This window comes from Barbus barbus (assembly GCF_936440315.1).
Source record: "Barbus barbus genome assembly, chromosome: 21".
Taxonomy (NCBI): Eukaryota; Metazoa; Chordata; class Actinopteri; order Cypriniformes; family Cyprinidae; genus Barbus; species Barbus barbus.
In genome coordinates this window covers 23,122,856-23,138,538 of record NC_136749.1, presented here as the reverse complement: position 1 = coordinate 23,138,538, position 15,683 = coordinate 23,122,856, and the positions used below count along the sequence as shown (strand labels likewise).

Below are 15,683 nucleotides of genomic sequence, written 5' to 3'. Positions count from 1 at the left end.
AAATACAGTGTCCAAAGGATGATTAGAGGAAATGAGCTGCAATCCATTCAATTGGATTTTATTGTTGCCGGATTATTGTTATGAAATTCTCATACATTGCAGCTACTCCATTAGCATGATATCTGAGTAACATTTAGAGGATGTTAAACTATAAAAATGAAATCAGGCAAAGAGGAATTTCCCAAACATTTACTATCAGTTTATTTTAAACAACAACTGTACAAAATACAAATACAAAACACGTTTTAAAACAGCAAGAAAAGCTATTTAAACACTAATAATGAGAAAATGTTTACACCGCACACTTTTTTGCTTACATCACAACAGCTGTACATTTCATCCACTAAAGTTTTCACTGATTATGAGAAATAAAAAAACATAAGTGTGCAGTTCAAGTTGTGTTAGGTTTAAAATGTCACATCACAATCCATGTCCATGCAGATATTTTACAGCAGCCAAGTATTGAAAACTACAGCTGAAACATGTTATTTTTCAGGGAGAGATATCAAAACAAGTTATTTAAATTACCATCCCATCCATTAAACTACAATGATGCAAAAGGTACAAACATCCAAAATCACAGATTATCTTCATCTCCTCCTTAATTTTGCAGTGTATCATCTGCAAAATTGAGCTCTGCTTGAAAATCTCAGTGCTAGCGTGAGCATCAGACAGAAAACAGCCTCAGCTGATGATGCACAATATTTAAGACAAAAACAAAACAGCCAGATGTAGACTGATAAATTTGAGAAATGGGTGTGAATTGTGACTGAATGCTAAAATTAAGGGCTTGAATATGCAATTTAGTGTCATGGCTATGGGTGTACTAAGGTATTTTAAGCCTCATAATGGTGTAATTTCTCTACAATTGTATTATTGAGCTTACAGTTGAAACAAATGGGAGCCAAAAGGTAATCAACCGTCCATTTTTTCGGAGTGCAGGGACTGAAAATGTGACAGCTGTTCCTGGAACAAGTTTTCCAGCGTTATTTGGCCATGATGTGTGTAGCTGTTGCCACAGTGACCACTGGCCATCGCTTTGAGTCCACAGGTACAAATCTTCTGACTAGAAGTACCAAAGAATTCACACTGAGCTCACACTAGGGCTGCACGATTTTGGAGAAAAATGTAATTGTGATTTTTTGGATAACAACTGTGATTTTATTTTGGCAGAGGGACGGAGCCAAATGGAGCCATTAAAGGTTCTCTTTTCTCTTTAAACAGCCAGCTTATAAGTGCTTCTTCTTACAGTTTGGGAAGATGCTTGGCGCATGGTTTGGTCCCAAATGCATGCAGCCACCCAAACTAAGCAGATGCTGAAATGCGCTTGTGTAGAGAAGCTTTTACTGCAAACCAAGCCACTTCGAGATACTGAAAACACTATCACGAGCTGCTCGCATTTAATAGAACACAGTGTCACACTTAAAGGCTTTTCGGGACACGTCAGTCGCAAGTAACAGTTAATTCTCAATGACAGATATGCAGAAAGTGGCAAAATGTGACACAAGTGGTGCTTGTGCACTCAAAATCCTGCCTCTTTAGTGGGCGTGAATCTAGAAATATGCAATGCATATATCAAGTGAACCAAATCGCAGACATATCACAATTGCAGTTTTTATTTCAATTAATCGTGCAGCCTAGCTCACACACTTAATCAAATCAATACCATCACTGAGTCATGTTCAATCATCCATCCAATTGTCTGTCTAATCTATCCTCACCCATGATTGCTTCAGGAGCACTACTTTGCCTTCACAGACTGGATTAGACCTATTTTGGTCTACAGCTACTATATGTATATACTATATGTACTATATATAAGTCTAGGTTATGGATAGGTTATGAATAAATCTGCTTTGTTTCAAATGTGTAAATGATTGTCGAAATGCTGTTTCAATGTGGCGGCCAATCCAATAGGCCACTGAGGCACTGTGAAAGTGCAAAATAAGCAACCTAATCAAACATACCAACCAAGGATCTAAGCACTAGCCAATGTGTCTTTACGAGCTAGCGAGGACTCTTTAAACGATAGCCTTTTCCTCTCAGACAGGAGCACTTCGGCGGCTCCGCGGATGTCGTCTAGCTCAGTGGTATAGTGGTCTGGGCTTTCTCCATTGGAGGTCTCCTTGATGACGCTGTATGTGAGGGCCACGCTATACGTGGGGGGCTTCTGGGAGCGCTGCGGACCACAATGGCAGAGCTTGTGGAAGGCGGCGCGGAACTTCTGAGACATGGCATTGTAGATGATTGGGTTGATGGCGCTGTTCAAGTAGATGCAGAGACGGCAGAACAGAAGGAACCAGGTGTCCAGATAGGCCTTCTTGAGTAAGGAGTTGACCACCACCAGTGTCCGATAGGGCATCCACAGCAGAGCGAAGAGGATCACCACCACTGCCAGCATCTTTGTCACCTACAGCAAAGAGGATTACAGAACTTTTCAGTTATGCATGTAACTCTCTGATCCCTCATTATTATTCTTTTTTAAATAAATTTATGCAATTTGTTATAACATGCTGTATTTAATATTATATTATTACATTACACTATATATTATTACAAACCTCAACTGTTTAAATTATATATAGATAAGTTTTGAATTGTGTACCATTAAAACTAAATTTATATTGCTGATTTAATACTGGTTAATGCGTAATGTGAATGTTTTTTTTTTTTTTTTTTTTTATATGGGTGACTATGGACTAGCAGGATACTAGATATGTACCAGCATGCTCATTTTAATTTTGCACGCCATCTTGGCCTTTTGCAACAGTGTAAACATGATTGTCACGGTACAGCTGTTGTTTTGTTTGCCAGATTATTCCCAAATGTATTAACACACCATAACATGTCACGGATCATTCATTGTAGCAATTTGCTACATGGGTTTAAGACTAATTTTATAAAGGTCAAGAGAAGTGTGTTTTCTCACCATGTTTGGACAAGTCAAAGAGCCCTAGAGCAACAACAACAACCCAAGTGCAGTCGCTCCGAGTTTATCAGATACTGTCTGGCTTGACTATGCATTTGGACCTTTACCTGCTGGAGGCTATGTGAGCATCATAACACATAACATTTCTCAAATAATCAGCAAAAGCCTGTGTTCTAAATCACAAATGGTTCCCGCACACTTCTATTCACCGCAACACAGACAAGTGTTCGGTTCCCGAACGACTCTTATGAGCCGGCTCTTTAATGTGAATCAAGTACGACCAATGTATTCAGAATCTCGAACGAGTGACTCTAATGATTCGGCTCTTTAAAACATAGAGCGCGCGACCAGTGCAGATAGGCCTATATCCCCAAATGAATCCCCTAATGAGATTTTTAGGGAATCAAACACATAGCGGTCAGAATCTCGAACGGATAACTCTTGAGAAGGTTATTTTGAAGTGAATTGCGAGCTCGTTAGACTTAAACAGTGTAGTTACTGTGAAATGAAACATTATTAGTCTTCTTGTAATGAGCGTAATGAATGAAATGTGTATTGATATTTCTATTCAATTAATGAATAGGCAGAAATTTTTGAACTCTTTGTATGATTTTTTTTAATCATTAAAAAGTATTTGTATAACATTTTTGGAAGAACTGTGTGGAATTTTATTCTTGATTGTTTAGATTTGCAACTGACTGTACGAAGGAACAAACTGAAACAACGAATTGTATTATATATGTAGGCTATTTATGCATTCATTTATTCATGCTAATATTGTTTCGTCAAAAGTAGCCTAATAAAAGCATCATAAATGGAACAGTCAAGAAATCGAAACGAGAGAGAAAGACAGACATTCCAAACCAGCGAATGCTACTAAAACTTGCAAGCGCACAATTACGCACAAACGAAAACTCACTTCTGCGTAAAATAAACCAGATAAAATCAGCTCTTTACCTGTCTCCGAGAAGCAGCAGTTGTGCTGCTGGAGGAACTCCTGGAGTTCCCATGCACGGACGACTCCTTTTTCCAGTTTCTTCGACTTTCCTTGGGATCCGACGGGAGCGGGTTGAGGAAAAGAATCCTTGCGATCAACCCGTATAAAACAGTGGTCAGCAAAAGCGGGATAACGTAAAACACGGCATAATCTGTGAAATATATTGGCAAATACAGGTTTCTAGATACTTTGTAGGCGCATGTCACGAGGACAGCGTTCTCATAAACGTCCTCTTTCGTGTCGGAAAGATAAAACCACATAACGCAATAGAGGGACGTTAAAACCCAAACGAGAACAATGATCTTTTTGGCTCTAGAGAGGGTGCACATAAATTGCGCTTTTATCGGGTGGCAAATGGCGATGTAGCGTTCAATGGTGAAGGCTGTGATGGAGCAGGAGGACGCGTTGATGCCCAGGTACTGAAAATAAGTGATGGAGAGGCACCCAATGTATCCGTACACCCAGTGGCCACCGAACAGACTCTCGGTGATGTTGGGAAGCCCGGCTGCAGTCAGGACCATGAGGTCGGCAACTGCCAGACTCACCAAATAGCAGTTAGTTGGGGTACGCATGTGCTTGGTCGTTAAGACCACAATAATGACCATAACATTGCCTACAATTCCAACTCCACAAATAAGAATCACTAATAAGATGCTAGTGACCTTGTATTCGATACTATAATCAGTCCATGTCGTAGCCTGAGTCCCGTTGTTCATTTTTAATAAAGTGCTGTTCTCCATGCTCCTCTTGGTTTTGTTTTCTTTTTGCGGAAAAATCACTTTTCAGCTCTCCAGGACGCGCGCAAAAAGGTCATGTTTCAACAGTCCAGAGAAAGAAAATTCATTCAAGTTAAAATCTGTGCAGTTTTAAATGTCCTTTTTGAATAAAACACAGCTCACAGCAGACTTTATATTTCAGAGATGAAAATTAAAGCGTTTGCGTTTGGTGCAAAGCCAAGAATGTGTCCGTGGTAATTTATGTTATATAAAAAAATCCTGTCCCTGGCGTGCATAACTGCAGAGAGCTGACAGAGGTATTGCACCGCCCAGGGCTGAACAGGCTGATATGGTCTCTCAAAGACCCCTGTAACCCTAATACGAGACCGACAGCGTCAGTAAGGGCAGGTTGTGCGGTGCGTAATGCCGCAGCAGCAAGCAAGACAGGAAGTGTCTCCAACACACGGTCTGTTCAATAATAGGTTTCTCGGCTAAACTGCCCAAAAAAAATAAAAAATAAAAAAATAAAACACATATAGGTTCTAATTAGTGTTCCTCTGCAATATGGTGTTTGTTTAAAAGTCAGTTTGCTTTGGGTATATCAGAACTGATAGTGCTTGCTTTTAGGCTGTTTGTTTCAAGGGCTGTGATAAGGTTACAGATCCAAGCCCAGGAAAACTGGCCAAGTTTGAATTCACCTGCTGAATGCAAGAGGTTTACACCCGGAGGAGAGCTATTGACACTTAACCGAATCCACCGAGGACGCACAGGTCTCAATAGTCTTCAATGTATTTATGATGACAGAAAAATCACTGTGATTCATCTTGAATTTTGTGCCTTGAGCTATAATGTATAACGTTACAATTGTTTTTTTTTTGGACATTGTGTTTGTATACAAACAGGTCAACTGAAATTAGATTTTTAAGGAAGTGGATAAAAAGTTTTTATCTGTTAAAACAAAAAAAAAAAAAACTGTAGCTTTGGAGCATTGAAGTCCATTTTGTGCCAGAGAAACAAGGCCTCTGCCATTCGACTTTGAACTTCCGTTTTTGTTAGCTGGTGAAGTGGATTTACATATTAAAGAGTTAGCGAAAGTTAACATAATCATTGTAATGTTCGAGGCGGATGTCATAACAAATGTCTGTAGACCAAACATTTAAAAAAACCGGTTCATTCATAAATTTATAGAACTGTCATCCTGTGGAAATACAAATGGAAGAAAGACAGAAGACAACGACCGCAGCACTGAAAAGGGGCGGAGCTACATGAGTTCACGCCAAATGCAGGATGGATTCTGATTGGTTGTCAATGTGTTTTTTATATATATATATATATATATATATATATATATATATATATATATATATATAAACTTTTGAAAGTGATTCTATCTATATAGTTCATCTGTGTTGTTATCGTTATAGTTGTGATTTGGACTTTTAAGTGTAGAATTATTTTTAAAATTTTATCTTTTATGGTTATGACGTCCTTGATATGAACGGCCTTTATCGTTTTAATGTTTTTTTTTTTCAGGTTGGTTAATCTTTGCTCATTTTTAATGTGTTGCTGAATGTGTTCTTTGTCAAAAGCACGACAGTGTCATTTATGTCACAAAAATAAATAATTATATATATATATATATATATATATATATATATATATATATATATATATATTAATGAAGGCTATTACAGACAGAAAGTGCAACAAGTCATTCCACTTTTCCATTATGGGAATGTAGGGGATCTACAAATTCTATCACGTGGAGACTTTTATTTTGACTGGTGTTACGGGCGCGGCCATTGTTCACAAGAGAGAAGCAGAACGGAGAAAAAGGCTGCTTACACACGGAAGAATGTGTTGGTCTTCGGGTAGTTTATAACGGGAAAAAAAGGTTACGTTTAGACCCGTGAAAGACATTGGAACTGTGTTATACTGCTTTAAAGTGTCTGATTGTGCTAACGAGACTTTAGTACTTTCTCTTGCTAAAACTGTTATTGAACAGCACGCTTCCGCTCAAAGAGCACAATCTACAATGTACACCATCTACAGAGAGATCGTAAGCTTCCAGAGTTAAGTGGTTGTCGTTCCAAGCCTGGAGAGTTGAGTATAGAAGAATGGATAAATTCAATGAAGTCCGCCTTCAAGTTGATGAAAATCCCCGAAGAAGACAGAATTGAATTTGTTAAGCAGTATTAAATTAAAAGATGAGGCAAAGATGACAGTCAAGTTCATGCTCAACGGAAAGCAGAAGTCAGTGGATGAGATTTTCGATGCTTTGGACCAGACTTATGGGGACAAACTTCCCATTGGTAGCAGACTGAAAGAGTTTTATGAACGAAACAAATGCCTGGAGAAACTATCCGTTCTTATGCGTATACCTTGCAGGAGAAGCTGAGTATCATCCAGAGCAGAGAGCCGTCTAGAGTTCCTGATGCTGATGGCGTATTGAAGGAACACCTTGTGTTAGGCCTCAAAGATGATTCGCTATGGCGTGAATTGAAGAGGGGAGTTAAAGCCGAGAAGGACCTGACATTCATCCAGCTTATGCAGGAAGCTATTACTTGGTCGGAAGAGGAAGAGGTGCAAGTTCCAAGCAATTTGAGAACCAGTACTCGTTCACGCGGTGTCGTTCATGCTACCACTGCAACAGAGATCTCTTCAGCCCCTCTCACCCTGGAGTCACTTCACAAAGCTATTCAACAGATAGCTGCCTGACAAGAAGAACTGTTTCAGATGGTAAACAGCAAAGAAAAAAGGAAACCTCTTGCGAAGGAAAGCAAGACAAAAAGTGCACCTTTAAAATATAGTGAAGGAAGATACATCTGCTATACGTGTGGTAAGTCAGGGCACACAAGCCGACGTTGTCCTCAGAGCAGAGAAAATTCAAGTAGAGTGCAACCTTACACAGATAGAGATAGAAAAGACAGCTGACCGAGACACTTCAGTATTAGAGAGCCCAGGTCCATCCGTTATTAGAAGTCATACTGCAGATTGAAATACAGAGAATGCTTGATTTTGAGGTGTACTACAAGCCAGGATGACAAAACACAAATGCAGATGTGTTGTCGAGGATTCCATTATGTGAGGAGCCTGAGAAAGAGGACTCTGCTAAAAACTTTATAAAGATGAATGCAGATGAAGTGCGTGCATGCTTATGGCCAGTCGCCAAACAGCAGCAGAAAGTACAAGCATCGGTCCAGGTGTCAGTGACAAGGAAAGTCCCTGGATATAGCTGGAGCGATATAGAAGAGCAACAAAAGATCGACCCTCATATAGCGCCAATCTACCGTGCCATACTAACTAACAAGAATCTGAGTCTAGTTGAGCAGCGAAACATGGATGTTGAGTTAAAAAAGCTTGCTAGACAGATCATACGACTAGGGCTGTGTATTGGCAAGAATCTGGCGATACGATACGTATCACGATACAGGGGTTGTGATACGATATATTGCGATACTGTAAGCAAGGCCATATATTGGGATATTTCTTATTTTAGGAATAGGATATATATTTTTTAGGAAAGCTGTCACTAAGAACACACCACCATATGCAAACCTTAGCAAAAAAATAAATAAATAAAAATAGTTTAACCAGAACACACTGCAGAACATACTGGGATCTGCATTTGCAATAATCAGTCCCTATAACATTCAACATTATCGAACCACTTTTTGTGCAGTACGAGTAAAGGGGGAAATATTCAAGTGCTTGCATGATTCTTTAGTTAAATGTATGTATAAAATGTATTTTATAAAAAGATAAAAATATATATATTTATAGACTCTACTTTAAAGGTTCACAGTTTAAGTTTACAATTGTGACATGCAATGTCAAAACATTTGATCTGAACAAAAAATGACCTGCTTAATATCAATGAAAAATAAAGTGCTTGCAGGATTCCTAAAGAAAACTATTGTAAAACAATAAAATAAATACAGATGTTAAACTTTATCAGAACTTTTCAACTTGGATTTCACAGGTTTTTCAGTTTGTATTTATGTTCCGCGTGGAATCGCCGAGACCGCGACGCGAGCACCACCCCAACTGCACAAAACGCCCCCGAATTACGAGAGAAAGCTGCAGCTGCGCGGCGACTATACCGCCCGCCGCACCCCACGCAAAGTCTCTTCAACACGGGACGCGACAAGCGGCAGAACCGAGGTTCAAAAGCCCAAATGGCGCTACACTTCAGCTTTGTACATCGAAACGAGACCTGGAACAATTCTTTCATCCTCCATTACTGGCAGCGAACTATATTAACGCTAACATTAGTGGAGTGCCCTGATGCTAGTATTTCCTGTCACTGTTTAAGTTCAGAGATGAAGACTGATATAGGGGTCGACCGATTATCGACCTGGCCGATTATTGCCACCGTTATTAAGCATTTTTATGATAATCGGCATCGGTCATTTTCAAAACCGATGTGCCGATAAAATTATTTAATTTTGAAACGCGCTATTTGGCTCTGATGCAGCCTGTCTGAACTCACCACTCTGTGGCCTAGAGCAGTCTCCGCCCACAGCGCATCTGATTTGTTGAGAGTCAGGAGTCCGACCAATCAAGTGGAAGACTAAAGGCGCTCTCACACCGAAAGCGCTTGCTAACTGGTGCTGCTTCATTATGTATCAGTTATCTCTCAAAGGCAGCAGCAGACCTTGCACAAGTTGCAATAAATTACAATCCACTACACTGAAGTTGTAAAAACCTCAATTTTATCTATTTATGGTTTCCGAGATGGGGGAAACGCAGGGGGAATCGCGGAATCCAGTCATATGGAATTTACTGTATAACGCGGAGTCACGGAATTAGTCAAAGTTTGGATGAATTAATCAAAAGTAGGTCAGTACACTTAAATCGACTCATGATATGGGCTATCTGTAAACATTAAGCTGCAAAAAGACTATTTAAATATGAATTCTGCATGTTCGGCGTGTCTCTGTATATGTGAAAGGCACAGACGCGCGGTTTTGACACACACACACACTGAAGTGCGCGACGATCGCTGTGTTTTCCGCATCTGCCATGTCACTAAATGAGGACATAAATACATGAACATCATCCCCAGAACTGCTCTGAGAGTTACTTCATGAGCATTTGACTGTTTCGTTTGAGTAAAACGATCGTCATATCATAAATAGGCTACAGAAACTTAAGAGGTCCTCATGGCAACCCGTCAAAATAAACGTTCGGTTTATTTACTAATGCTACTAAATTATTACAACTTTTGTTTAAAAGAACAATCACACAATACGCTATTTCTTACATGTTTTAATTTTAATAGTAAACTCATTTGTTTGCCAAAAAATAGAGTTCAACTCTCATTTGATTAAAAGATAAATTAAATTAATGTTTTATGCCTTCATTTGCACTGCTCTGTAAATGAAAACTAATGGAAATTACTGTCACATAGGCCAAGACTAAGATACTGTCACATAGGCCAAGATTAAGTTACTGTCACATAGGCCAAGATTAGGATGACGGAAATTGGGACATTTCAATAATGAAATGAGTTCACGCCAAATGCAGGATGGATTCTGATTGGTTGTCAATGTGTTATATATATATATATATATATATATATATATAAACTTTTGAAAGTGATTCTATCTATATAGTTCATATTGAACCAAGTGAGCCTATAACAGGCTATTAGTGTTATAGTTTAAAATAGTTGTGGTCTTCTTCACAACTTCTACAATGGAGCTATGAAGACAATTCAATTATTTACACGTATTATATACATTGCGCTTTTTAAATTAATCAATTGATGTGCATTAGATGATGAATTGAATAGTCACCTCTTGTAGGTTATGATTTAGTCAACCGAAAATAATTAATGAAGAATTATGAGAGGTTATGCTATTACACATACATTTCTAACATGTAAATTATTGAAGCCAAATACTTACATTTCCCCAAGCTGTTTAGCTGTAGTATTTAGTATTCATAGGCTTAATCATGAAGCATACAGTGGCCCCACTTTTAACTCTCTCTTTATATATTACCCTTATTGTAGATGGATGCATGGGGGAAGACAAGAGTAAGAAGTGCAACCAACACTAGGGAAGGCCGTTTTTGTCAGAGCCCTTGTTATTCTTAATTTTGACATTCATTTTAATTTTTACACCAGACATATCGGTTCAATATATCGGGTATCGGTCTACTTGGTCTGCAATAATCGGTATCGGCATCGGCCCTGAAAAACACATATCGGTCGACCCCTAGACTGATATCTAGCGGTCGGGATATGAACTCAAAACGAAACAACTGTCATGAATCTTGTATGATTATTTTTTTTTTTTTAAATATCGATATTCCGTTTTGGAGAATCGATACAGTATCGCCAAAAAAAATATTGCGATACGTGTATTGATATTTTCTTACACCCCTACATACGACTCAAGCTTAAAAAAGGAGTGATGTTTCGTACTATCTTTGATCCCCGGGACGGAGAAGAAATTTGTCAACTAGTGGTTCCAGAACCCTTGCGTTACAAAGTGTATGAAAGTCAGCATGATCATTGTGGCCATTTTGGAGAAAGAAGCATGCTGGAGCGCATGAGGCAGAGCTATTACTGGCCGACAATGAGTAAGGACGTTCAAAGCTGGATCCAAGGATGCAAGAGATGTGCCCTTGCGAAGGATGTTTTTCTTCAAATTCGAGCCCCAATGACGTGGACCAACGTAACTGCACTGCTGGAAGTCCTCGCTATGGATTATACTGTATTGGAGGAATCTGTGGGAGGATATGAAAATGTCCTCGTCTTAACTGACATGTTTACTCGTTTCATGGTGGCAGTGCCAACCAGAAATCAGACTGCCCACACCACAGCAAAAGCCCTTGTGTAGCATTGGTTTATCCACTATGGCTGTCCTGCACGACTACATTCCGACCAAGGTCTATGTTTCGAAGCCAATGTCATCAAAGAACTGTGTAAAGTCTATGGAATCGGAAAGAGCCGCACAACTCCGATATCACCCGCAGGGTAACTCCCAGTGCGAAAGATTTAATAGAACCATGCATGACATGCTAAGGACGTTACCCCCGGAAAAGAAAAAAAATTGGAAACAGTATCTACCCGAGTTGGTTATGGCATAGAGTAGCCGAATCCACGCAACAACTGGCTATTCGCCATTCTACTTAATGTTCGGGAGGGATGCCAGAATGCCGATGGACCTCCTTGGAGGACAGTGGAGTTGACAATCTCGATGACTGGGTGAAAAACCATCATGACAGATTGAAGACCGCTGTTGAAGTAGCTTACTCTGCAGCACAGGAGGCTTCGAGACGAAGAAAAAGAGCCTATGATCGTAGATCGTATGGCGCACTTATGAGACCTGGTGACCGTGTTCTGTTACGGAACCATTCACATAGGGGAAGGAATAAGATACAAGATCATTGGGAACCCTTGCCTTACATTGTAGTGAAACAGAATCACGCAGACACTCCAGTTTACACAATTCGCCCCCAGAGAAAGGGGGCCCATGTAAAGTTGTACACAGGGATCAACTCAGGCATTGTACTTTTCAGTCACCCCATCCACCTCGTACATCTAGACATGAATCTAGAGCACACACAGGTCAGGGACACACTGATTCAGAAGATCCAGATGTTCTTGCAGTCCCTGTTGTTACATTTGCACCTGCTACACCCACAGACACCCAAGGTAGAAGGGAAGATGGGGTTGAATCAGACATAGGTATCAGGGACCATGACAATGAAATGTCAGCTGATGATTCAGTAGATCAGTCTGTACTTGAGTCCGTAAATTCAGGTGGTTCTGAAGCTGAAAGTGAAAATAAAAGTATTCCTGAACCTAGACGTTCACAGCATTTGAACAGAGGTACTTTACCTGTTAGGTATAAGACTGACTATGTCTTGAAATAAGCTTATGCAAACCTGAAGGTTTTGGAAGTTTCTTGTAACGTGTATGTTTTCCAATCTTACTAATTGAAAGCTTTTCATTGTTGTACTGATGTTTTTTTCTGTGGAAAAATGTTTACCTGCTATTGTTTAGCAATAGTTGCTGAATGGAAGTCCGGTGGTATGGCAGGGTTTAGCAGGGGGGAATGTAGGGGATTTACAAATTCTATTACGTGGAGACTTTTATTTTGACTGGTGTTACGGGCGCCGCCATTGTGTGTGTTCACAAGAGAGAAGCAGAACAGAAAAAAAGGCTGCTACACAAGGAAGAATGTGTTGGTCTTCGGGTAGTTTATAACGGGAAAAAAAGTTATGTTTAGACCCGTGAGAGACATTGGAACTGTGTGATGCTGCTTTAAAGTGTCTGATTGTGCTAACGAGACAGTTATCGAAAGTAACAGAACGAGTTTTCTTCATGTTTGCACGTGAAGCTGTGAAAAAGGCCTGCTAATGTAAGTGCTGTTACTGATCGTGTGAAGAGGATTCGCAGAGTCGTTGGATAGGGCCGTGTATTGTTCGTCTTCTCAATATGCCTTCGTCAGCTGGGATTGCGGCCTCGTGAGATCAAGCTGCCTTTGTCAGGATCTCGGGGACAATCGCTGGGAGTTATTGAGTAAAGAGACATTACCCTGCCATCCACGGGACATCATTCAACACTCATCCAGTAGTGATGTGCACTATTTTTCTCTTTTTCTACTTGAACACTGGTAAGCAAACTGCTGTTTTCTCTCAGAACTGAACTGCTGAATAATACAACTATCGTTCCTGGAACTGAGTAGTGAGCTTTCCTGGAAAGGGGTTCATAGACTGTCTTCTGTGTGCATTTGTGAACTTTTTGATACTAGAGCACAAGAATGGACAGAGTCTAACTTTTTCCTTCTTTTTCCTGGATTTCTTATTTTTGAATTGGACTTTGAACATTTTGAACAGAATTGAAGTGAACTTTGAAGTGAACCAACTGATTTGTTGATTTTGTACTTTATTTTTTTTACTTACGTATTTCATTCAAAGTTGATTGAACTTGTAATTGATTCTCTCCTTTTGTAAAACAAAACCAATCAAAATTTATTTACATAAACATTTTATTGGTGAAGTCAAAAGAGTTTGTTGCTTTGAGTCGCTTATACTAAGGAGTGGGGGCGTCTTACCTGTCCTGTTAGATCTGGGGAGGGTGGGTTTTTGCAGACAGTTACATTTATTCCTGAATTTCTGCACAGACGGTGGATTTCTGCACAGGTGGCTGCCATGTACTAAATGAATCCTGAAGCCCACCTCGCCACATCTTGAGCATTCATATATTGCAACACGATAGGCACAACATACAAGTGACACTTGTACGAAGACTAAAAGCATTGGGTGGGGGGACTAGGATCCTGTCTCTCACTCAGTCTTCCTTAGATTAAGTGCAAATTATCCCCCACAAGGTGGTGGCATATTCCCCTCCACCACACGAAGGTCAGATCTATTTGTAGAGTTTATGGCTCTGTCTGACGGCCATAAAGACATAATCCATTATGACCACCTGAAAAAATATAAACAACATTTTAGTAGGAGCTTCATGCAGTGAAGTGTTTTTTTCAGCTATTGTTTCTAGACCTTTGCAAGTGTACACAAGCGTGGAAAAATGGAAGCAAGATCAGCTTTATTATTTGTTTAAAAGTTCTAGATAGATAACGAATTGTTTGTACAATACATTTTCAACAATAAATTATCTTAATATAAATGATCACCCATTACCTTATGCAAATGTTTGACTTTTCATAAACTTCTTAAACAAATAGTCCCCAAAAACTTGCAGATTATAGAATTCTTTCTTAAGCTTGTGATCCATTTCAAGAAATGAAAAGCAACTGAACACTTTACTAATAAATATTTAATTATTAGCAGAATCAAAAAAGTTATTTATCACTAGCCTACTAAAAATACTTTTGGGACATTTTACATCACATTATCATTACCAAGGTGGACATTTTGGATGTTTTTAGGTACTAGGATGAGTCCTATTGCAATGCATTTTTGATTTGCATCACATAACAGCCCCATACCAGTTCCTGCTTCATCTCAATTCTACTCAAACTATGGCTAGGCAAAATTATGAGGTGAATAAAATCTGGAAGCTATTGTTCATCAAATCTCCTTGAAAAAGAGACAAAGGAGCCAAAATTGCATTGATCAAAGTTAACTTCCTGTAATTGTTCATCACACAATTTATACTCTGAAAAGACCAAGCAAAGCCTGTGAGAGATCTGAGAGATTATCAAGATGAGACGCACAAGTTTATGAAGATGGGAGCGTGACAAGCATTCATAAAGACAGGGCTGTGATTTCATAATTTGTTATGGAAATGTAATGAATAATTCATCGTCTGCTGGACTGTATGAATCATTCATTCTCTAAATGAATTTGATTTCAGCAAACTTCAGAATTTAAGACACAAAGATGTTGTTCTGCTCTTAATCCGACACAATGCCAGCAGACCACTGAAAGCTTGGCAGCCAGCATCTCAAAGGAATAAATAAAATTTCTGGCTGCGACTCAGGAATCTCTCATTTTCCTAATGACAAGAGCCCGTTTCTACATCCCAATTTGCACGTCTCCCATCCGAAAGGCCGTGCACACAATGAGGTGAAACTAGTCATTCCGTGTGCTCCAGTTATTGGCTGCAAAGAGAGTTCGTTCATATCAGAAAAATTAGATGAGTGCAGGTACTTGGTGGTGACGACATCTACCCATTTCATCAAATTAAATTTATTACAATAATACTAACATGTTCAAGGACAATGGAGATACTTCTATGTCCAAGATTACTCTTATACTATAAAAACCTTTTTGTCAATTAAAACATTGAGATAGTGGACGTAGTGTTGGTATCCTTTTAAATGGATAAGGATGAGCTCATATTTGATACAATCTAAACATTTTGTTACCATGTGAGTCACTATTTTCAATGACCTTCAAGGATGTTTAATAATTAATAAGAGCTCTCCATCATTCTGTCTCTTTTAGTCTCTATTAAAAAAAAAAAAAAACATTTCTCCATATGCCCTAAAATCTCTGTCTTATACTGTATGTATTTAAGAGGCTGAGTTTAGCGGGGTCTTTGTCAGAGTATTAT

At 39.2% G+C, this 15,683-nt stretch overlaps 1 protein-coding gene across 1 annotated transcript; it reads right to left on the bottom strand.

Moving 5' to 3' along the window:
- Positions 1-1,978: 1,978 nt before the first annotated feature.
- On the bottom strand, positions 1,979-4,666 carry LOC306887156 (thyrotropin-releasing hormone receptor-like; the record flags this gene model as incomplete). Its single annotated transcript, XM_079444698.1, has 2 exons — positions 1,979-2,410; positions 3,887-4,666. 2 exons carry the CDS (start codon positions 4,664-4,666, stop codon positions 1,979-1,981), a joined length of 1,212 nt encoding a protein of 403 aa, XP_079300824.1.
- Between the last annotated feature and the right edge of the window lie 11,017 nt (positions 4,667-15,683).